This window comes from Melopsittacus undulatus, chromosome 1 (assembly GCF_012275295.1).
Source record: "Melopsittacus undulatus isolate bMelUnd1 chromosome 1, bMelUnd1.mat.Z, whole genome shotgun sequence".
NCBI classification, from domain to species: Eukaryota; Metazoa; Chordata; class Aves; order Psittaciformes; family Psittaculidae; genus Melopsittacus; species Melopsittacus undulatus.
The window spans coordinates 52,285,623-52,310,736 of NC_047527.1; the positions used below are offsets into that span (position 1 = coordinate 52,285,623).

The window sequence follows — 25,114 nt, forward strand, 5'->3', positions numbered from 1 at the left end:
TAGGTTTCACCGTAGCTGGCACTCATGATCTGCTATTTCTGAAGGCATGCAACATCTTCACAACTTTCACAGTGACTGACAAGTCATTTCTCTATTACTATACCTGAGCTACTCTGTTATCCTGTAGTGTTAACTAAATTTCGTAGGCATTTCCTAACCCTGTGGTCAACTAGAGGTATCTCATGCTAACTCCTACAAGTATTTATGTCATTAAAGATACCACACCAAAGCAGTCCAGTCCTTTTAATAAATTTTCATTATGCAGCAATAGCTTGACTAGACTGGCTGTGACTTTAAAAATACAAATATGTTAGAAAGTACAATTGAAAGCATCTTGCTTCTGAAAATATTGAGCACACCAATCCAATGACAGAATTAGTACCAGATTTTGTCTTACCATGTGGTTTTAGCCCTTTTTTTGTAATTCCAGATGGCAAGTCATGTGGCAGTTAGTCAGTGAAGGAGGTAGTAGTTCCCCTTCCATTTCAGCATTTAATGTAAGCAGCGACTATGATGTTTAGTGTCTCAAAAGACCAGGACTTTTGCTTTCCTACTTTTCTTCTCATGTGTAATGTAGACTAACCTAAATGCACCTGAGAAGGAAAAAACTCTGTTTCCTGCCTCTGGCTATGAAAGCCATCTTGAATGGATGTTTTGGTGGGGTTTTCTGCATCATTAAAGGAGGCATAAGCACAAAAAGAAGCAGTAGGAACAATATTAGAGAGCTGCTGTATGTCGGACTGTAACTGCTTTAAGACTGATCTGAAAATCTTTTGTAAACTATCAGCCTATTTTTGTGAGTAAATTCCAAGCAGAACTAGGGGGTTTGGGTGATAACATCAGTATATACTATTTGCAACAGTCTTTATTGTTTTTTTTTTTCCTTCCATGTTCAGACCTAGGTTACAGTAACACACTGGTAAGTGCTTTATAACTGCTGAAGGCAGTTTACATTGATTAGATAGATTTTCACATTGGCTCTTGCAAAGACAGTTTTCAAGGGCAGGCGTAGTAAAATGTTTTTTTAAATTACATTATTTGAAAACTGGACATAATTCTCCGTGATTGAAGCTGACAGAAAAGAAAAAGCTGATGCTGAATATATTCCCTAGTGGCACACTGTCATCCACAAATGCTTTCAGTGACCAAAGCAGTGATTGAAGTATGAAGAGCTACTTGCATATGCTGGGTTGCCACCAGTGAAATCATTCACCACTGCTCTCAAGCACTTGGGGTGATCTATTACTTGCAGGTGATACATTTTCAATGACAAAATCTTTCCTCAAAGTGACTAGGAGATTAACAATGTTGCTTCATAGCTTGGACCTCTCTGCAGATTTCTTTAATATAACTGTCAATGACTCTTCTTAATTCCTCAACAAACTGAATAAGATTATATCAGTTTTCTATTTAAAAAACAGATAATGTTGTTAAGTAACAAGAACATCCTCACATGACTGATATTCTGCAGATTCTGAATACTGAAAAACCAATGAACTGACAGATTTACTATAATCATAAATCTTGCACTGTTCATTAGGTAAGCCTGAAGGTCCTTGTCCTCCAAACGTTTATGGACTTGCTTAAAATAAAATGTGTAGTTACTAGGGTTTGTTAATACAAATACGAGTCTAATGTGACACTAGGATTTAACTCAGAATTTAATGGGTGCATTTTCTTCTGTTTGTGATCTCCACATATAAAGCAGACATAGCAATAGTAAAGGGTGATATATTTAGGTAAAACAGTGATGATTCTTCATTATCTAATTCAGGACATTTTAGGTATCTATTTTAGCTGCAACTCAAAGGACCTATGGTAGAAATATGTTTCTTCTGTAACTAAGTTTAGACAACGACTTCCATTAGGACCACCGTTGTCTGGTCTGGCCTAAGGTACACAATGTGTGTAACTCTCTGCATATAGCTTAAAAAAAAGCCTCAGAGGCGTTTATAACTGAATAGGTCATATTACTCATTTTGCTAAAGTACATCTTAATCTGGTTATCTAGAAATAGCATGGAGAAATTGATGTTATCAGTGGAGAAACTAGGGTCAAGCGGGAAAACCAGGTATCATAGAGTCATGTATTTGAAAACAAATACACAGCTCAAATGTATTATGGTTATACAGTGAAATATTTCTTTGTATCTGTGCATAATATTCTTCCTTATTAAGTAGGCAAAGCAGGTTTATGATTATGATGTCCTTCTCTTTTTTTTCACTTGTAAGAGCTGGCATTTCGTAAATGACATCCTAGGAAACTACACTGTTGTCACCTAGCAACTGTGAAGTATTTTTTGAAAAATTTGCTACTTAATAATAAAAACAGTAATTCCACTTAACACTACATTTGTAGATCTTAAAGTACTTAGAAAGATGCATTATCTTTACTGTCCTTAATTGGAAGCAGGAAAATCTAGGATGGAAAGTGTTGCCAAAAATTGCAATCAACAGACCTGCAAATTGTATCCTGAAGATCTCTGCATTCCAGCCTCTTCAAACTGTACATTTATATAGGTCCTTTTCAATATTTTCTGGGTTTATTAATTTTAAATGAGGAAAAGGGATAATTTTAAAAAATCTGTATTAACAATTATTATCTCCCCCTCTCATTTGAAATATTGCACTTATTTTCTAGTCTGAGGGTCACAGTGAATTAGCCCTTAGCAAATATTTAATTTTGAATAGAGACCACTGCAGCATTGATTTAAAGCACGCAAAAGCTTCACATTAAATAGGGGAAGTTTGGATTGGATATAATGAAGAAGTTATTTACTGTACAGATGGTGAGGCACTGGAATGGGTTGCCCAAGGAAGTTGCGAATGCTCCATCCCTGGCAGTGTTCAAGGCCAGGTTGGACAGATACTTGGGTGATATGGTTTAGTGTGAGGTGTCCCTGCCCATGGCAGGGGGGTTGGAACTAGATGATCTTAAGGTCCTTTCCAACCCTAACTATTCTACATTCTATGTAGAATATTCTATGTATTCTATAGAATAGTCTATATTCTATGTAGAATAGCACATTCTATGATTCATACTCAGATGATCCTGCTGCTGCATCACTGACCAGTTCCATGTTGCATATACAGAAGTTATGTATAATTCTGAGGTTTTGGATGTTTTTTTCAGAAATTGTTTTATCCTGATTATTGAAATATTTTCTAACAACAAATGACAGCTGACATTGCGCACTGAAATGTCAGCTGTACCAACAGCTGGCTTCAAAAGTGTTTCATTTTTCAAGTCGATCATGGAGGCTGGATAGCCAAGGTTTTCTCTGTTTTGAGTTAAAGAAATACATATTTTAAATTATTTGAGAATGTCCTACACTCATTTTTGGTTCTCCATTCCCCTTGCCAAGCATTTGGTGGAACGAAGCTGTTTAGAGGCATATATCTTTCAAATAGTCCACATTTTTCAGAAACTTTTAAGGATGAATTAGGATGAACAGCCACTAAGATAATGTGTGGGCTGCTGTGCAGCAGTCTCCCTGGGGAGTCATATGTCAGGAAAGAGATTAAAAAAAATTGTGTAACGAAATGTATATTTCTCACAAGTAAGGACAGACCTTGACAGATCATCTGTTATGTGGTAGGTGCTCTGTTCTTTACTTCTGGGACAAATGGGATTTCTCCTTATAATTCATTGTGGATTATCGTTCTGTACAGTTTGTGTAATGGCAGCACATCGGGAATTTAGGAGATGACACTCCAGCTATCTTTTACAATAACTGTTTCTTTTTATGCTTTTTCACTGTAATACCTCTTCCTTCACATTATCTTTTCTGTACACTTCTCACTGAAATACCTGTGTGTATACCGAAATGAATTAAAAAGAACAATGGGTCTACATAAATTACATCTGTTTATTTTCCTTATGTGATGGGGTTTATTTCATTCACTAATTTATTGATAAAAACCCAAAGAAAAAAGAATCTTGAGCTCTTTTTCTAGAATACATTTTTAATAAAGAAAGTGAAGACAATATGCAGTAGCTGAAAACATAAATCTGTCTCTTGGTTTTTGGTTATTGTGTGAGATCTGATATATATGTATTCTAAATAATAGCATTATCTATGTTGCAGATGCATTATTAGGAAATATTTTATCTGTAAGGCTCATCAAGCTTATCATTGTTTTCAAAAGTTCCAAACAGGTGGAAGAAATAGTACCTGTATGTTAGCAGATAAGATGCAGACAAGCTGTCCATTGCTTATTGTATATCTTACCTGAATTCAGTACCATACAAATCTTTCCCAATTGTCTCCAGAGATTTACTTTAATTGAATGATTTAAAACAATTCTGTAGAAGTTCATTAGTGGGACAGGGAGAAGCGAGGTTTCCTTAGAAGTCTATCTGGGTCCTCTCTAGTTCAAGGTGTAGGCTTGGAACCTCATCAGCAGGGCTCCTTCTCTGTAACAGCACACATAATGCTTAGTGAGTTAAACCCAAGACCACTTGCTGGGTAGTGTCTTACAGGTCAATTCTGTGAACTAGTCTCAAGCAGAAGGACTGTAAGAAAACTAGAATCCTTTGTAGTCTATCTAGCTGTCTGAAATGCAAAATCCTGAGGCAGATACCAGGTCAAGTTTTAGATTGGATGAATGATGAGTTTCTTCTGCCTTTGGAACTTTCATCTAGTGTTAGACATCTGAGAGTGTGACCTTTGCAAGAAATTGCAACACAGGTTTTTGCCCATGGAGAGCAATTCTTTATGCTGTTTGGTCTGGCTTATTACAAACGTATTTTTTATCCAGCCCGAGTTGAGAGTGCTCTTGAGTGGGAGGACTTGGTTTAGATGCCATTGGGTAATGACTGGATACTTTGTTGCAAGCAGCCATAAAGCTGTAAACCATCTTAGGATTTGCAGGGTTTCGCTTCTCTATTCTGGCAGCAATCAGCATTTCTCAGAGCTGTACCCAACGATGGTATCCCGTTATTAAGGAGAAACTTGTTTGTATTAGTAGGTTTTAATAATTTCATTTTGCAAAGCTTTAAGCTTCAAGAATTTTTTAAAAAAGTTGGGGGAGATGAAGAACAAACACGTTGAAGCCTTTTGATAAGGTTTCTGTTTTACTTCCATTATTATTTACAAACTTTTCAGAAATAATCCATGTATTTCCAGGAATTTCCATAGAGTAAGTTTGAAAACAGCATTCTAGTAAACTTACTAAGAGAAAACTCATTTCAGACAATGAATGCCTGTGTTCTGTTGAATTTAGCAGGAGGTCAAGGGTTTATTTTGACTCACAGTTTTTACTAACAGAAATCATTGAGATTTGAACAACAGTTCATTTAAAGTATAAGGGCAGAGGACACTAACAGTAGTCCCTTTAATGGGCATTATCTATTTTAAATCACTCAAGAACACAATGAGGTCCTGTGAGAGGTACAGACTTCCAGAGCTTTTCCCTGTTTAGTTTGGGACTTAACCATTTTTGGCTACTGTTACAAGAAAAGTAAATCATATACCTTGATGACCCTCTTGATTTAATCTCCTTATCATTCCAGTAAGTAGATCAAAACATAACTTAAGACTGGCCATTGTCTTGAATTCCACTGGTTTGTTTGGCAATTAAATATTTTTAATACAAGACTACTATTTCAATAAAAGATTATAAAATGCATCTACATTATATGACTTACAGATACAGTGCGTAAGTTAAGAAATAGTGCAAATGCCCTTTAGGAACACAGAAAGCACATAATTTCTTTGCTGCCCTTTCATCAGTCTGTGTGTTTTCTTAATGTAAAATACATTTTTAGCACCTTCAACTTTCTTATTTACATTATATTCATTAACGTGAGCACAGAGGTTGTGTGAATATGTCATTATATCCTTAAAAGAATCCCATTATTTTTGTTTTCTGACAAAGTAATCATTTTAGTGGTGATCTAAATTGTGTTTAAAGAAAAAGATACATACATGCGAGTTGAATCTAAACTTTTTAAATGCCTATATCTGACCTCTGATCCATAAGGTCATCTGCCAAGAAGTAATTAAAACTTACTAGAAGTAACTAAAACATTAAAATATGTCAAAAAATAAGACATGTTAGTACGGTGTGTAATTCTGCACTCAACTACTGGAGCAACTCCAACACTGATGATGAAGCTCCTTCAGCTTTGTGTGTATGTATGAGAGCTGTGCAGAGAATCTGGATAGCACAGATGAAGAACCCTTAATGCTGCAAGTGTACAACTTTGGAAAGATTTAATAGCACTTCATGTGCAAATAATTCTTGCTTTTATGCATCAAATCTCATGTAAAATTTTAGGTAACATCTGGAGCTATGCATAAATACCACCTAATCAGGAAACTCTTATTTTTGCTCAATAAAAGAATCAGTTAAATGATATTTTAAGAACAATACCCACAAGTACTGTTTGCCTTTCTCCTTGGTTTATCTGTAAGGTAAATATTGCTGCATACTATCCCTAATGTCACTTTCTTTCCTTTTTTAGAGTTTCTTTGAAGGACAGTCTGCACCGTGGGATTCAGCTAAGAAAGATGAGAACAGAATGAAAAATAGATATGGAAATATTATTGCATGTAAGTATTAACACTACAATTGTGCACTGTGTTAACTTCCCTTCAGAACTGGATAAGGATGACAACCATCCTCATGCTCACATCAGGTTTATATTCATCTTCACTAATTAAGGAGAGAAAAGTAAGGGAAAATGTTTTTGGCTTGGTTTTATTGTTGGATTTTTGTTGGTTTTGTTATTGTTTTTGTTGGTTTAAAGAAAGCTGTCGGATTTAATGCATTTTATCAGCTAGCCTCCTATGATAAACATTTGGCTAATGGAGAATGACACCTTTAACCAGTATTCAACCTTTAACGGCTCTTAAATTGCTCTTGGCAGCTTAGTGAAGGAGTACCTATGATTGCATTGGTACCTTGATATTGGGTTCTGGATACTGTAGGATTGGACAATATTGCTGCTTAAGTCTTCCTTAATAACAGTGACAGCTATCCTGACTTACCCTCTTAATTATAGACAGACTAAGAAAAAAAAACAGAATCTGTATGTTTTACTTAAAAATGCCAAGCTTGGTAAAGATTAGATATTATAATAATCAAATAACTTATATAGCATGTTTTGGTGAATAACCCCTAAACCTGGCATTATCAGAAATGTTATGGCAAGAGATGCTGCACATGAGCATGGGAACAGAAAATATATCAATTTTGATAAGAACACACAGGTGGTATTGCAATTAAAGGGTAACTTCCAGTGACCTTGTAAGAGATGATCCCTTTTCTGATTGTTTCTTCAAAATTGAAGATATGTAGTGGATGTGTTTCTACTACCAGCCAGACAGATAACCATGAAGCTGGTATAAACAGAGAAGTACCAGACACAGCACATCAGAAGGTTTGGAAGCATGAAAATAAATTATGGCCCTTAGGGACAGATCATTTAATGATACAGCTGGAGTTTAGAAATCATGTATAACCCTGGCTACATGGGAGAGTACAGACAAATAAATAGTGCTGCTTCTCTGAACATTAGGAGGTCCTATGGTAGGAGTATGTAGTGCATATTTACGCTGACTAACTTCAGCACCTAGTCTAGATGCTTGTTGAGGTACAGATGTACATATCAGTGAACCACAGGGACCTGACAGAGAGAGGAGCAGCTCTTGTAGGGAAATGATTCAAAAAGCCCATTTGAATGTCTCTGTATTACCGCCTCAGGTGGTCTCTCTGCAGTACTACAAGTCTAGAGAGACCAGCTCCTAACATAGTGACCTACAGTACATGGTATGAATAGGCTGTTGTAGCACTGTGGTGCAGCTGGGCTGCAACAGTCTATAAAGAGAAAACAGCTCTTTAACTTGCTGCGGAAGGAGAACCCACAGGAAATGCTTGTGGAGACAGAGGCAAATTAAGCAAGAGATGCTATGCCACATCAGTTTGAATGGACTTCATGGTATTGCTGTGTATTTTGGGTGTATACTGTGCTACTTACTGAAAAAGGAAATGAAATCTTCTAGGGAAATGTGAATATCATGATGTGCTGGAGCATATGCAAAACAAGTTAAGTTATCTAGATGTGGTTTTGCATGCTTCCCTCCAAGCACTCTTTAATGCATAACAAACTTGTTATTTTGTGAGAATATAGCAATATATAAGATGACTTATCATTTAAGTAAAAACACTGAAGACATAAAGAAGAATGCCCAAAAGTTTTATGGTTCTCCTCCCTTTGTGAAATTTTCATTTCCAGTCCAAGCTCATGATAATAGATCTTCTCTTTTAGTCGAATTTAGTGTTGTCAGTCCCCTCTTTAATGTCATGTCAGGCATCACCTTACAGACTGACACCCTTTGGCAGAAGAAACCAGAAGACTACTAGTGCTTTATGTCTGAGGTAATGAAGTGATGAGTAGCCAAGGGAAAACAAGTAAAAGATATTAGATGCACAAATCAATGGCAATTGCAAGTGATCCTGAAGGCTTTCTGAGAGGGCAAGTATAACTCAGATCATTTAGATCTCAATTTACCTTTAATGTCCTCAGTATTTAGCAAGGGGAAAGAATTGGATGGAGTTTTTATCAATAATGCTTCCTATTTATGTGGCTGTAAAAACACAGATAACACAAGTTAAAATTAAAACCCATTAGTGTTAAAGGCAGTATCTTAAAAGAGAGGCTGAAACTGCCCACAGTTTATCATTTGTTAAATACATGTATGCAAACAGGGTAGTTAACTGTTTAATTATTTTGTCTAGTTTTCTGCTGAGTAAATGATCACTATTCTTAGAGTCTGAGAGTACAGTTTTAACAGTCCACTCTTGAAAATTTCTCCCAGATAATTGTATAAAGTATTTGCTTTAGCTGAAAAGCATTTTACTAAGCTGTCCTTTTGTGTTATGTTTAAAGAGCTAAAAATACATCGGTTCAGATGCCACTGACTATGGGTACATAATTATAATGATTTTTTTTCCTGTTAAGTATTTAATGGGGTTTTTTTATGCATTTATCCTCTTTGTTTAAATTTTCCCCAAGATACTACTGTCATATTATTGCTTATAATCATTATTGTTCCCTGAGAGAGCTAAAACAATAGCATCAAGGAGCCAGTATTGCAGGAGCTTGTCAAAATGGCAATATGCTTTACATTGCCCAAGTGATGTGCATTTAATTGGTTACAAGCACGTCCTACACACTGTATGAAAGTGAGTACAACTTGTGAGCCACTGTATCAAGCTAAATCACCGTCCAGTCACCCACAGAAAACATGCTGCTTCTTTTCTGATCACAAAAAGCTTTGTGTTTTCTCATTAGGAACTAAAACTAACATGAATCAGCCAAATTAAGCTTTTTTTACCTAAGAAAAATTTGGTTGCTGCTGTAATTGTGTAGGTTATGCATGGATTTTGATAAAATTTAATGGTTTTTCCGCAGGAGAGATCCTGAGGTGATTTTGGCATGGTGGGGCTTCTGTATTTATTTTTACCCAACTCAATATTGACTAAATGAGAAGAAAATATTGATCGCAGCTTTTAAAAGCAGCTAAAGATTTTAGGGGAGACATTTATAAAAGACTTGATTTGCAAAGAATCAGCAAGGCACATCCTAAGCAAGGGTCATTGGCTAGGCATGCTAATCAGCCAGCTACTCCAGGGGCTTGGTAGAGGTCACAATCTGCAGCCTGGCATATATACGTTGTAGGTAACATGAGGGGAGCAAGAATAATATTCATTATCTGTTACCATTTTCTACAAAGTCAAATGGATTCTAACTTAAATGATTTTGAAAGGTTAAGTGATCAATGCAAGTCTGATCTCCTAATAGAAGGGTATCAAAGTAACAATAAGCTGCAAAAGAGAACATTTAAAAGCTATGAAAATTGTCAAGCATTTGAAGTCTAAAGAAAAAAAAACACTCTGAAAAATCTAGACAGTTAAGCTAGAGGCTAGTTAAGAGTCAGCATACATGATGGAATAATATATGGCTTGGGTACCTCTTAGGTTTAAATCTACTAGACATAAGCACAGGCAGAGACACAGCAATGTTTCTTTTTGTTGACTGAAGATGTTTTTCAACTTAAAGAGTGTTACCATGCAGTAACTAGTCAACTAGAGTTTTCAAAGCAATAAAAAACAAGTCACTCCAGCTCCACTGCAAATAAATGGGTATTGAACAGTCCAGTACCTCAGAATTCCCAGAAACTTAACTGAGAATGCAGTACTAGAAAGGATGCACTTGAAAAGAAAAAAGGCAAAAAAAGATGGTACAAAGATATTATGAAGTAACTACTTAGTTTTGTCCAACCCAAAGCAAGAGTTATTGGAGTTATATGGAGTACATAAGGGAAATTAAAAAATAACAGGAAAGGTACAAAAAAGGTACCAGTGCTTCTTTTTCAGTTGTATAAATCAGTCTAAAAGAAATAACAGGAAGATATATTTTTAAGATGTTCCATAGAGGGAAATTTGAGCTTGTTTAGCTCAATATGGAATTCATTAGTGTGCATGTCATCAAAGATGGAATTCAGTAGCTTAAACACAGACAGCTAGTCTGTGCAGGACCAGCAAATGTGACACAGTGTTATTCCATAGTGGCAGCTGAAGGCTATCGTTGGGTATATAGATTGGCATGAGGTGCTCCTGCTTAGACAACTGAATTGTGCCCTAAGTACTTCAACAACTGCAAAAGTGTAGATTTTTACTATCCTGATTTGTCCTGGTGAGAAAGCTTTTAAGGCAATGGTGCAGGAAAGAATGAAAATGTGGATGAAAGCATACCATGAGTCTTAACTTCTGCAGTCTGCTGACTTCAGCAGAAGTTGGATGGGGTCTCCAGACTGTAAAAGCATCAGCCATGTCTGGAGCTTGTGTAATTCCTAATGTAGTATCTTTCTTAAGTAAGATGGATTTTTAGAATTACAGGCCTGTAAGTAGAACAGAAGAAGGACTGTTCTGAAGAAGCTGATAAATAGCTTAATTAAGCAGAGAATAGGACAGCATTTGAATATGTGTAGCATGGTAGAGTCAGACCACCAAGGGTTATGTAATAGTCATATTTCTATAAATGTTTAGTCATGGAAAAGTGAATAAGGCTGAAACGGCTGACCTGATGAACATAATTGGTTTAAATATTGCAACATGTTTGGAAAAACTCATTCTTGAAGACTGCTGGGTGAAATAAACACAATAAAAGAACAAAATAAGAGCTGTGTAGAACCTGGAGCTAGAATTTTAAGTCATTCTAATTTCCAATATTTGGTTTAAAACTGTGCCTTTTTCTCTCTCCCAAGGGAGTCCCAGAGAAGAAAATGAGGCTCTGAGATCTTTAGTCCCAAAGACTCAGAGCATAAAAGCAGATGAAATAAAGAATTTGCCTCTTCTTTTCCTACTCATTCATTTGGAAATTTCTTTGACTTGTAATTCTAACACACTGTTATTTTAAGAACTGCTTGCCCTTTCCTTCCTCCCCCCTAATGTGGGCCAATATTATGCCACTTATGAAGAAGATGGATTTTTTAACCCACGTCATGTTCTTTCATTCATTCATTTTTTAACTTTTAGGATTTTTAAAGCTGAAAAAATAGCTGTTCAGAACATGAGTGGCAAGTTTCAGGTGCTCTAATGCTTATGTACATTTACAACAAAACAATGACAGGAAGGTCTGTCATTAGCTGCAAGTAATAACATCTCAGCTAGCAAGCAGCATTCAAAACAATTATACACAGGTATCTAATTAGCAAGAGTAACTTGTAAACAATGAAGCAGAGAAGTGGCTATTTTGTATCTCTCCATTCTTGGGATCATACCCTCAAATTGTTTTATAATCAAGCCACACAGTATTTTGGAAAAGCCATTGTGTTTGGTTGCTTTTGAACCAAAAGAATCAAGCATATGAAGTCTCAGAGAAGAAAAAGCCATATCAGCATGCAAAGATCCTTTTGCAAGAGGGAATCTAGCCTCTAGCACTTCTTAGTCACTGCTGTGGTGTCAGAAGGAAAATGAGGCAGCTGACAAGAAACAAATTCATTCCATGGTGTTTTGGACTGGAATATGGAAAATAGAGTTGGAATTGTTTGCACATTTCTGAATAGACACAAAGGGCCACAGTGAAGCAAAATTCAGTGACAAAGCCATTATCTGACTGCTTGGGGTTTGTCATTACTTTATTTTGCTTTCTGCCTTACTGAAAACATAATGAGTTTCCCTCAGAAACTGTGAGGTGGCAGTATGTCTTGTAGAATGACTTTTGCTTATTTTGAGTACTGGCAGACGCATTTTGAAATTACTAGACCTTTGTCAACTTAATGTTATTTATGTTATTGACAAAAGGAGTGGCTGTCAAGGCAAAAAAACATAATTGCAGTAGGTTTCACAGTGTAAGGCATTTAGACTCAAAATCAGAGGGGATTTGTAAAACCTTATAAATGACTGATGTGAGTCTTCATGGACAACAAAACAAGCATGAACTTGCAAATGCTGAGGTTTTAGTTTAACTTTAAAGGAGTTTTGATGAAGGCTTTGTTACTGAATGTGTCTTTAATTACTTTTTTTTCTCTCTCTATTGTTCCCATTTCAGATGATCATTCTCGAGTGAGACTGCAGCCCATTGAAGGAGAAACAAGTTCTGATTACATCAATGGAAATTATATTGATGTGCGTATACTGATGTAGTCAACAAACTTAATGTTGTGTTCAGTCAATGAGGGAGCTCTTATTATTCTCATGTTATTCATAATTTGTAATAGATATCACAGCTGCTAAACATTGTTGCAAAGTACTATCTTTGGAAGCTAGGTGTACCCTAAAGGGGAAAAAAAAGGCCTCAAAGGTTTTGTCAATAATCAAATGAAAGGAGTAATTTCCTCCAACTGCCACAAGACTGAAACCTTGCCAGAAACACTGTATGGCTATTTAGCCTGCTGGTGCTTATAGAGGCTAACAAAATGTTATTTTCACTTTCTGTCAACAGCTTGGCATCATTCCACATTTAAAAGAAAGCTGTTTGCATATTAATGTGACAAAACTCTGTAATGCCTAATGCAGAGATTTGCAATCTCTTGTCATTTCTGCACTTTTAAGTCGCCTTCAAAGTATATTCTGCAGCTGTTAACCAGTGCTTCTAATGCAAGCAAGACATTTCATTAAATATGTAGGCTGTTTAATTATTGAAGGTGGCTTCTTTGTTTATTCTGCATCATGTTAACTTAATGTTTTACATTAGAATAAATTCTTTAAGAGTCAAGGTGGTTTTAGTTGAAAGAATGAACTTAAGAGTAGAATTGAAAATCATTAGAAAGTCAATAGTATCTAAAGACATAAACCTATAGATAGCAAAGATAATGTTATTGTTTACATGGAGTACTAGATGTCAGGCTAAGTAAAACAAGTGTTGCTTCATGGGAAACTGTCTGCTAAAGAAGTCTTGTTCAGCAGTGGCATCTTTGAAAAATGGTGTCACAGCCTGCAGTTCAAATCTCATCACTAGTACGAAACAGAAATGTAGCAGATGTTTTTCTCAGAGAGTGGAGAAACTAGAGCTATACTAGAAAAGTAGGTACTTCAGTTTTAACAATTTGATGTCTCGAGTTGCAACTTTCTGAAGATGCCTCCTTCTAGGGATGTTTGTTAGGATGTTCAAGAACCATTAATTTCAGCTTAGATTTCTGTACAGTCCCTTGCTGCTTAAAAGAACAGCACAGACACCAAGAGTTAAAGGCACATATGGTAATATATTTAGTTAGACATCTCACTAAACTCTGAAGGGAGTAATTTTCTGTCATGAAAGTAAAAGAGTTCACATTGGGGGCCTATCTCTGAATTCAATTTCAACTGAATACACTTTCTATAACATTCAGGATTGTTCTCATTTTAGGCTGCTAGTATGTTCTTGTGTCAGATTTTGATCTGACTCAAAAATATTAAAAGATGTGAGGAACTGGACCATACAGTCTCATTTAAAATGCTGTAAAGATAGCTGCATAACAACTTTTTTTGTTTATGGAAGCACAAGAGAGAACATGGCCCTAAAAGAAACAGTGGGTGAGAACCGAAAAATTATCTTCCGCATTCCTCAGCAGATGGCTTCATTGCAGAGCTTGGAGGACTGCAGACATCTTCCAAAGAGAACTCTAGCACAAAACACAGCATTTTTTGTTTACAATCTTGTAAGTCAGGTTTCCATTAGAAATGCTTGGTTTTCTACTACAGAAGCAGCTGCAATTTTATTCTTGCATGTGCTTGTCAGTACAGTTGTCATGTTGTTCAAATAAACATACTAAGAAGGGAATGGCACTGTCACAGATACTATGAAATTTTCTTGGATAAAAGAGAGGGGCAATGGTTAAGCCGTGTTTTTTCCTATGAGTTTTTTTACCGGGAAATGGAATTGTTTGATCCCAGCCACTAGGAATATTAGATAACACACAGCAGAAAAAAAATCACCTCTGTAGCTGTCTGAACGTTTCTCAGTTCATAGACTTCCAAATTTTGCTTCAGTGGCATGTAAAGGAATCAATTCTGTAATTCATGCTATTTGTTCTCCCATATTCAAGGTATCTTCAGCTGTTTTGAGTTCTTTCCAGTCTTGCATCACCACAATGCCCCTTGCTCTTTACAAAGAAATTGCAATGGCATGCAAGCTACAGTTTTAAGTTCTTCCTGCTGTTGACTGAAAATGAACAAATCACAGTGGACAGAGTGAGCATCCCCCCACCATTCCCCAGGCCGAATGCAAATCTAGTGTTCTTTAGCTTTTAAAAAAGGAATAGGCTTTGCACTCAATAGCAATAGCTTGGAGGTATATCTCAGCCTCCAAGAGCATCTGATGCCATTAACTGCAAGTGCTAGAGAGGATTTCATGCTGCTCATTTTCAGCAAAGTCAACAAGGGACTGAAAGAACATATTACTTCTGTCCCTTAATGTACAAGGCTGCAACTTAAGTATCCTGCAGAAAACACATTTGCCTCTTGTTCCCCTTCTCCCTTGCCCTTCCCCACTGGAAAGAACTTTTGCATCTAATGCATTATCTGTATTGTGATTTTTACTGAATACTACTCTAAATGAATTTTCACACACAGCAACATAGCAGAGCATATTGCTTATTTTTTTTTCCCAATTTATTTTAGGGTTATCATAGACCAAACCACTACATTGCTACACAAGGTAAGTTTATCACCCTTTTGTGTTGGTCATGTGAGACTAAGAGGTTTTGGTACTTGGATTACAGTTTATGCTCTAATATGCATTCTTGCCATAGTCAATATCCAGGACAAGGTAGGCTCGATCACTTAGGCAGAAGCTAGCAAGCTGAATTATTAACTAATTTTCTAATTTTCAGGTATGTCAAGTAAGCAGCCCTTTTGTGTTCAAATACGTTTTGAGTAGAAAAGCAAAATTTACTCATTTTGGTAGAAGTGACTCAACATGTTGTTACTCATGAAAAAAGAAATAAGTCACGGTATAAATATTCATAGCAGCCTTCCCGTGTCTGAAGGGGGCCTATAAGGATGCTGCGGAGGGACTCTTCATTAGGGACTGTAGTAGTAGAACAAAGGGTAATGGATTAAAACTTAAACAGGCGTAGTTTAGATTAGATATAAGGAAAAAGTTCTTTACTGTGAGGGTGGTGAGGCACTGGAATGGGTTGCCCAAGGGAGTTGTGAACGCTCCATCCCTGGTGGTGTTCAAGGCCAGGTTGGACAGAGCCTTGCATGACATGGTTTACTGTGAGTTGTCCCTGCCCATGGCAGGGGGGTTGGAACTAGATGATCTTAAGGTCCTTTCCAACCCTAACTATTCTATGATTCTATGATTCTATTCAGTAAGCTTTTGGGAGATACAATGGTGTCATAAAAATTAAAGTTCTCTTAATTGTTCAATGATAACTAGGCTTCAGGTCCTAAAAAATACTTCACTTAGCAAGTTTTACTAGAGAACTCAAAGATATATTATGCTAGCAAGGGGCTTCTTCAAAGGGATCTAGAAAGACAATTTTACAGGCTATCATTTAAAAGGTTGCTTGTGGACAGGAACTCATTCCTTTGTTAACACGCAAATTCATTTTCAATTTGTACTTGTCTTCAAAGACATAATTTGCTCATTCTGATGCAGTTCTTAATTAATTTTTGATCAACTTTACAGCTGGAACAAGTGGGAAAGATGAGTCTTCTCTGACAGCTTCGTCGTAATATTGAACAATATGCCAATCTTCTTCCTATGCTTAGATAGCATACAGGTGAAAATTTGATAGTTCCTCCACTGCTTGGAGGGAATCTTCTCTGTAATAGGTGTTCTCTGACAAAGCTTTCTGCATTTGCCCATGGATCTGAAGAAGCTGAGCTACACCCACATACGTTATTTCAACACATGCCCAACCTTTTAAGAGAGCCAACTGGAGTACTGAGTATAATACTCAGAATAATCTTACCATGTGTTGGATTTAAAGGTTATGCATACTTTTTAATGAGTTTTTATCAAAGCAGAGAAAATGTTGGCCATGTCAAATAAGAGCTCTTACTGTAATTTCAGTTGTCCCTTAAGTAACCCAGTCTGCAGCCTCCAGTCCCTACTTCTGCCAGTGGGAGGATTCATACCTCTGCTTTTCTGTACTCCAGCTCTCAAAAGTCCCTGGTGCTACTTTGCGTGAGATGACAGTGGGGCAAGACACTGGTCATATTTCTAGAACCTCCTCACTACTGTCAGTATTACACTTTAGACCAGAATTAGAATTTGTGATTTTAGAATATGAGCCATTTAAATGTGATGCTTCTTCCACTTCTGCTAGCCACCCACTGCATTCCTCAATCCACAGTCTTTCTACAGAGGAGACAGACAGGAAAACTAGGACAAAAATACAACGTTTGCTTAATTCCGTTTGGGCTTTTGCACCCTCCTCTTCTGAGAATACATGGATTGTTTCATTTAACCCTTAGCTAATGAAGCTGTTGCTTTTCACCCTTAATTGTATCCTTAAAATAAGAAGTTACACAGTTGGCATTTTACTTGCAGTTTGTAATACATTTCATCAGGAGGTTCACTGGGAGATCCCCCTGACAGCTTTCTGATAGACATACAAGATCCCTATCTGAAGCAAGTTTAAATGCAGCTTTATCACTCATCATAATACTTGAATAGCAAATGTTAAGCCTGAGGTTTTTGTACTTACAGCTTTTAAAGCCAAGTATGTAATAATGTATGAATAATGTACTTAAAGTCTCTGTACCAGATCTACCAATAATTCCCAACACTTTCTTTGCCACACTTGTTTCCTGATATGGTGTCAAAAAGCAGAATAAGAGAAATAGAAACAATTCTTCTTCCAAGATGTAAAGGATGTTATTCTGTTGCTGTTATTCTTTGGGGCAGGTCGTATCAGTTTCTTCTGTGTAGGTGCAGCTAGGTGGACACGGGGATGCCTAGCCCTTCCCGCAAAGCAATGAGTGAGAAACTGACTTTCTGAAGAGTATAAAATTCATTTTTAAATGGGCATACAATTTACAGCAGATTCAGAATAATCTGGCTGTCAATTTTTGGTGCATCACATCTGTAACATCTTAATTTTTAAGGCCAGTTGGGAAGCAGATTTGTATCTTCAGTTTGGAGGAATGAAGAGCACTAGTATCACTCATCTCAGGAGGCTGATGAATTCTCTGTGGCTCTGTCCCTGGCCTGATGAAGAATCATGAGAAAGTTTATTTTCCTTCCTCTTTCTCAGCTTTCCCATCTGCAGAATACAAGCAAAAATATTCACCTGCTTTTTATAGTTTTCTGCAATGCCCTGATAGATGCAGCTGTGTAAAGGCTGTTTAGTGTGATTCCCCAGTATGACAGTTTCCTGACAAAGCCTTTGCAAAATAGTAACACTTCCAGTAAGATGCAGTCTTTGTCTTTTGCAAAGGTGATAAGTTTACTGGGAATAATCTGTAGGACTTCTTTAAGGCTCTATATTCACTATGAAAAGAAAGACATCTGTTTCACTTGTCAAACAGACTATGCCTTTGTATGCCTTCCTTAGTAGTAGTTAGCCTGTCACAAGGCATGGCTTTCAATATAGCTGATGATGTTTATACTGTTTTGGAACGTGCTTTCATATAGATATGTATAAACACATCACTGCAGTACAACAGTTAAGCTGCATGTTTAATTCCCTTGATGTCTACTTTACATCAGTCTTTAAATAACTTCCCATTCTCCCTTTTCTCCTCCACCACAACTTTCACAGGTGCACTTGCCTATTGTTCTTTGAAGGAAAATATCATTCCGTGAGTCAGTTTAACATCTCTGAGGAGTTAGAATGATTGATACTTAATTTTCCTATGTTATTCTTAGGCTGCATTCAACATATCAAGTGTTAATGAGGAAATATAATTGTTTGAAGTGAAGAAGTGGCAAATTTAATCAGTTTGTAATAGATTACCAATCTGCTTTTAACAGAGCTGGGAGTTGCATAATCACCTGTTTATTAAAGTGTTACTGTCTTCCATACTAAGCAGAATTTGACATGCAGACTGGTATCTTTCCACCTTGGCAAGTGTAGCTTCCTGTTGCTAATTTGAATTAGAGGGAAAAACATTCTTTAAAAGGCTTGTCTAATGGAGGCTTTCTCAACTAATAATAAAAAAAGATTTTGCTTCTATTTTTTAAGAGTAATACATTCAGAGGGTGCGATTTCAATTACAAAATTAATATCAATTTTCCTTTATGTGATAACTATAATGTGAGTGGTATACTGAATTTACAGCTAATAAAGACTTCTAGTGATCTGCTGTAATTGGCATCAACAGATGGGATCCGCACCTGAGTCACCGTGATTAAAAAAAATCCCATATCACAAGCCAGCATATTGGGCCATGAAGAACCAGAAAGCTGATGCAATTTAAAACTTGCTATTTTGTTTTATGTATCCCTTGTTCCCATGGATATAATTCTTTAGATTTTTTTTATAGCAGGATATTGAGTGCTTGTATGATCTGTTCAATTTACTGGCTGCTAGGGTTTTTTTTTCCAGGAGTTAGATAATCAATGAATTTTAAACAGGTCTGTTAGTAGGAGCATTAGATTGAATATCTCTACAGTACTTATTTTCACACACAATGCTGCATGTTCTTACTATTGGATGACTGTTATTAATCTTGTTTATCTCACCTGATCATTAAGCAAGAAAAAATAATCTTTTTTGTATTTACTTGTTCTCTGTCCCCTGGAGTTCATAGAGTTAGCTTAGCTAAAACTTAGCTTCTTTTAGCAAGTTTCTGTCAAAGCTTTTGTAATGCTTCCTCCTTTACCACTGCACCAGACACTGTAAATTATGAGTGACAAACGAATGTTAATATATTTCTACAGTGGTGCTCATTGCCATTTCCACCAGGGCTGGTTTTTGAGCAGACCAATCATGTGTGAAACAGCAAATACTCACATGCAAGCTGAATGTCTTTTTATATGAAATGCATTCACTTGTGCATCTCAGACTTTTGAATATTCCTCATGGTTCAGATGGTCTCTGCTTGCTGCAGCTTGCAGATGAACCAGATCTAAGATATTTTGTGGAAGTACTTCAGAGCATTTCTTAGTGACTGTAAAAAGCTCTTGAAAATAAAGCAGCTTCAGATATAATAGTGCAGTGTAGCTTTTCAAATTCTTTTTTTGTCCGTGCCCAATTGTAAAGCAGATGCTAAACCATTTCACTTTGTGTATAACTGAAACTTTGTGTATCACTGAATATAGACAGACATCAAGCCAAGTTTCAGTCAGGAGGAGTTTTTAGGTGTGAGTTAGAAACTTCTGAAAATAGGTATTTACAGTGAAAATGTTTATAGTCTTCACTGCAGCAGCATAAACTTGCCACTGTAATAACCCCTTTCATATTTCTTCCTTTTTCTGCAAAATATGTCCTTCCATGACTGGAAGTATGTTATGTGAACATTTTAATAAGGGTTTTCAGAAACAAAGATGCATTTTCTTTCAAACTTAAAGTTCCCTTTCAGGCACCTCAAGCAGAAATTCTGCTTTGAATAGTAATACTCAACTTCTGTGGCATGTTTTTTTGGTTTTATGTTACAAAAAGTTATCAGAACTACATCAGTGTGGAAAGCCCACACTTCTCTTTGCAAATAAACTTTTGCTGCCATGGTTTTAGCCTCCAATGAAAATTAACATTTGAAATTACTTCAGGAAGAACTTAAAAACAACAAAGCAAGGTAGTTCACAGCTTTTCAGAGTTACATATGCTGTCATTTTTACATGATGTAGGGTAGTCAGGCTGATTTCCTGATACATATATATGCACAAAGAGACTGAATTCTATATAACTGTATTAAAGCTAAAGATTCAACTGTGTTTGAGTCTATTCTTTACTTTTTAATCATCAGAACTTTAAAAAGGTGGTTGAAGCAATCTGTCTTCAGTGAAGGAGATAAACCCATTCTTATATTGAATAGGTGAGGCTCTCTGAAACATTATAGTACATGAGAATACCAGAGTTTCTCTCTGCCTCTTTGTTTATAATAGGACATTTTATTGATAACTGTGTTAGAACAGTTTGACCATTTTCATGTTTCCAGTATTTTTCTGTCTTTGTCTTAATCAGTTGTGTGTTAGTTTTGTCTATATAGGGAATGAGATGCCACTGTAGAAGGCTGCAAATGCAGAGGTAGCATTTAGTTTTAAAAAATACAAAGTTGGCTTAGGCTCTGTTGAGGTGTGTCACTCCTCTGAATCTTTGTATGTAGACCAAGAGAAAAAGGAGCATTGTTGGAAAAGTGATGACAGGTCCATTGCTAGGTAGAACCACTTACATTCTTCTTTACACATGTGCATCTACATTTTGCATAAAATACATACCTGCCTTTAATAAACCTTTGGGAATTCTATATAAGAACAAACAAGTTCTAGAAATTATGTTAAATAATTATTTGATATTTACTTGCTAATATAAAGCCTGGCAAGCCATGCAGGCTTGTCCTGGGTTCAGCAGGACTGCACTGACTGCTACTGCTGAACCCAGGACAAGGCTGTTTTTTCACTTACTTGTTAATGTGGCTTGTGAAACAACAGGTTGAGAAGCTGATGATTTTTCTGTAGTCCATTGTCAAAGCCACAGAGGAAGAAAAGCAATCCTTCTATCCTCTTCCCTGCAAAGATTGAACAGCAGGAAATCAGACATAAGGGTCTTCAGAGCATATACAGATCTCTGTCTCAAAGGCAAGATACTGGTTTGATTTGTCTGTTGTGAAGTCAATCTAGAATAGCTACAACAGACTTCTGCATATCAGAATTAAGAAGCAAGAGAAATGAGAGACTGCAATAATTAAGTAGACAGAGGTGAATCAGGTACAAGGAAATGTTTCAAGGTTGTATTGTAAAAAATAGAAGATTGTGTGAAAAGTAATGTAGCTGTTCTCCTTTCAAAACTGTGACTATGTAATATGTCATGCAGAAAAGGAAGTTATGATCTTCCTGGAACTCAAGAGTTAAGCAAACTGTCCTTGTAACCCAAAAATTCTTTCAGAAAAGAACATTATGGAGGTGGCCATCTTTTAGTATATTTGCTGCTGACTCCTAGTTACCTAGATTACGCACTAGAATTCACTTTTTTGTCCAAGGAAGGTGTACACATCAGCATTACAAATATACCTCACGTGTCTGATTTTTGGGGAAGCGAATTACAAAAAGCAGATGCTTGATGATAAGTTGTCCGTCCTTGATAAAGAATCAGCCATAAATTGGACTTCATGGGGAAGGTACCTGGCACTTTTGATGGAGTGCCATTAGTATGCCTGCCAGTGAATCCTAATGTTAAATCAGAAGGAGCAAAGAAATGCAGTTTGTCAGGAAAATCGCATAGTCAAAGCATCTTGGTTTTCTGTGAAGTTTATTTTCCAGCTGGACTTCAGCAGCATGGAGGAAGCTTGGTACCAGGTGTAAGAAGACTTTTTGTATTCATTTGCTGATAAAAATGGCTAACTGGATTTATTTCAGAAACACATGTAACAACAAACAAAACAGGCAGGGTTTTGGTTGATGTTTTGGGGGAGTGGGGGTGTATTATCATGGTATCCAAATATTTGAAATGTGTCATCTTTAGTCTGTATCCTTTTGTAGTAACTTAAATCTCTATATTGGTATGGCCACCAATGCACACAACAGTCTGGATGATTTTGAAGCACTGCCTTTGAAAAAAAAAAGATACAGGCTTATCAGATTAATTTCTTTCCCTATCCATCTGTATTATTCCATACAGTTGCATAGTCAGATGCAGACTTTGTGGAGAGTCCCCTGTGCTGCTGCTAAATGTCATTCTTTTGCAAGCATGCTCCTGTTACTGTGTCTGTACCAACCACAAATATACTCGGCATCTTAGAGTGGCTTTCCTTGTTTACACTGTCCATAGAATACTGCAGTCTCCCATGAAAATATAACAAAAAATAGACTGAAACAGTTACTGTTTCCTTTCCTACTTGAAGCAGTAAAAATAACCAATGTGCTCCCAAAAATAACTATAAATAATAGACCTGAGAAAATTTGTTGTCATGAAGATTTAATTTTTATCATAGTTGTCTTGAAGTCAAAAGAAAAAACATCCAGTACACATTTATTTGTTAATACCTTCACATGTATCTTTCTATTTCTATGACTGAGGAAGAAACAAATGTACCAAAGTTCTCCAGCTTTAAATAGAAAAATATATTGTGAGAGATACAGCTCACTCATAAATTATGACAAATTTGTTTTTTCTAGCATTTTTACTTATGCTTTAATGTGGACTAAATTACCTTTTTTATTCATCTGGGTAAATAGTTCGTATTAATGCACTTAAACTCCCATCATAAGTTTAAAACATACAGCATCTGAATATCTCACTCACATGCATGAGCAGCATCCCTTCACAGTAAGGTCCTTGGGGAAAAATAAAAGAAACTAGTAGCCAAACTGAACTCATATTTTGAAGCTTGTGAATAGTGATGATTTTATTACATTCTGATGCTTATGATTGACTCAACATGAAAATAGAAAGTAGAAATGGGAAAGACTAATTAGGTTCTCTTGTCTGTTCCCTAAGGAGCCTTCTACTGAAGGGGATGAAATGATCTTAAACTTCTTATCCATCATCAAAATTGATTCTGCATTACCAGTTGATAGGAAGAAGCCAGTCCAAGAAGTCAATTACTTGAGATTTTTTTTTGTTAGAGATGTTACAGGCAGCATGTTTTTGCAAAATAAATTCTGTATTTGTTAGTCTTCCAAGCTCAGCTGGGTTATTTAGAATGAGTGATTAGTAGGCACTCATATTACCATGATGCAAATCACCCTTACTGAGAAGAATGCACAAACTAAAAACTAAACCAGCTTTCTTACTGGAGAACATTGATTCAGCTGAACTGAAACTTTCTGTTGGACTGCTTTCACAAAAACAGTTCAGGTTCAAACTGTGGGCTCAAGGCTTCTGGAATAAGCCTTCAGTCAGAGCTGTGACCACAGGGAGAGACAGTACTTCATGTTGCTATTTGATCTGCATTAATTTGGACCTGTATCTCAGTTTCCCAGATGAGTTACCCATTGTTCTCCCAACATGCCTGACTGTAATTAAACAATTGAATGTCTGCGGGGCATAGAGAGAAAGAGAGGCCATGTGCAAGTGAGACTCTGCTTCTCTGTAGCTAGTACACTCCATTGCAAAATACATAAAGGCCTCTAGTTACAATTATAGTTTGAATAAGTATTCCTGTTGGGTAGCAGAAAAAAAATGAAATACACTCACTGCAAGCCATTGCCTAGCAGTACTCTCTTAAAAGCTGTGTGAGGTGAATATTAAAGCCTCTGACCTTGTTCAGGTATCCCACATAACCCTCACTAGGAGATCTTTGACTCCTGGGAGTGCTACATGCAATGCAAAATTAGGAACATACTTGATTTATCCAGTGTAAGGAAATGTTAATGAGAGGAACAGACCATTTAACATCCCTACCATGAGGCAAACAAATCGTTATGAAAGTAAGAGTTCTTCAGTTATGCTGGGTTATCTACATCAAACTACAACTACATCACTTTATTATTTTTTTTTTTAATTTCCTGCTATTAAGATCAGAAAAAGTAGCTTTCTTGCATAGCATAATGTTACTATGTACGCAGTTTTTGTTGCTTTCAGCTTGGCCTAATCTCAAGCTAACTGGCTAAATCTGGAGCATTTCTTTTGCTGACAGTTCCTTTGTTGCTAGTCTGCAGTACTTCTGGGAGTAGTCAAAAGGTGTTATGGGAATGTGCTATTTATTCTTTGGGAAATCTTATGACATTTTCATTTTATTTTATTGATACAGAACAAACTGAGCTAGTATTGGAAATCTAGCCATGGAGAAATGTCAATCAATAAGCATGTAATACTTTATTAGATGGAAGCTTAACTGGTAGCATTAGCTGAAGTGTTATAAAAATGCCTTAAATAGCACCTGCCAAGAGTGCACAAATAAAGTCTGGTCTCAGACTTACAGATATATTTAAGTGCCACAATGACTTGTTTGTGAACATGGTGGAAATACTAATATGTAGTAGGGACAGGTAAAATTATTCAGAAATTACTAGGGAACTGGCATATTGTGGCTGCTCTATATTATGCCTAGCCTGTTCATTTCATTCAGACTCTACCTTGCCTTTGGATTGTGACTGCGAGGGGCATGAACAACTTCTATGTATTCATGGGTATTTAATATGTAATACAGTTCCTGCAACAGTGGAGCTTCAGTCTCAGACTGGGATTTCTAGATGGTATCATAATGCAGACAAAATAATGCATGAGGATGTGCACTGTTCCAGCCTAGTTAGATCTGTATCAATAAAGAAAAGAAAATGCTGTATGACATTCCAGAGAATAAATACCACATGCCTATGAAATTTTCTGGCTACCCATAGAATCACCAAAGAATAGGATCAAAGAAATTGCCAGCAAGAGAAATCATCCAGCTCTAGCCAATAGTTGATGTGTATGTGTATACACACACTTATAGAATAAGTGTTTTCAAACTGATTATCTAGTTTTATGAAATGAACAATTTCAGAGAAAAAAAAAATAATTGGAATAATCAGTTTTCTCATTGCTCAAAGGATATAATTTTTAAGCATCTCTATATTAAACTGGGAA

General features: G+C 36.4%; 1 protein-coding gene across 5 annotated transcripts in view; it reads left to right on the forward strand.

The window, feature by feature from the left end:
* PTPRM (protein tyrosine phosphatase receptor type M) overlaps positions 1 to 25,114 on the forward strand; it is a 475,841-nt gene that overhangs the window by 408,979 nt on the left and 41,748 nt on the right. For all 5 annotated transcript variants that reach the window (XM_013130096.3, XM_031052840.2, XM_031052841.2 and 2 more), the window contains 3 exons: positions 6,469 to 6,556; positions 12,562 to 12,638; positions 15,111 to 15,147. In XM_013130096.3, the coding sequence (XP_012985550.2) occupies positions 6,469 to 6,556; positions 12,562 to 12,638; positions 15,111 to 15,147 (202 nt within the window). The remainder of the gene's footprint in view (positions 1 to 6,468; positions 6,557 to 12,561; positions 12,639 to 15,110; positions 15,148 to 25,114) is intronic.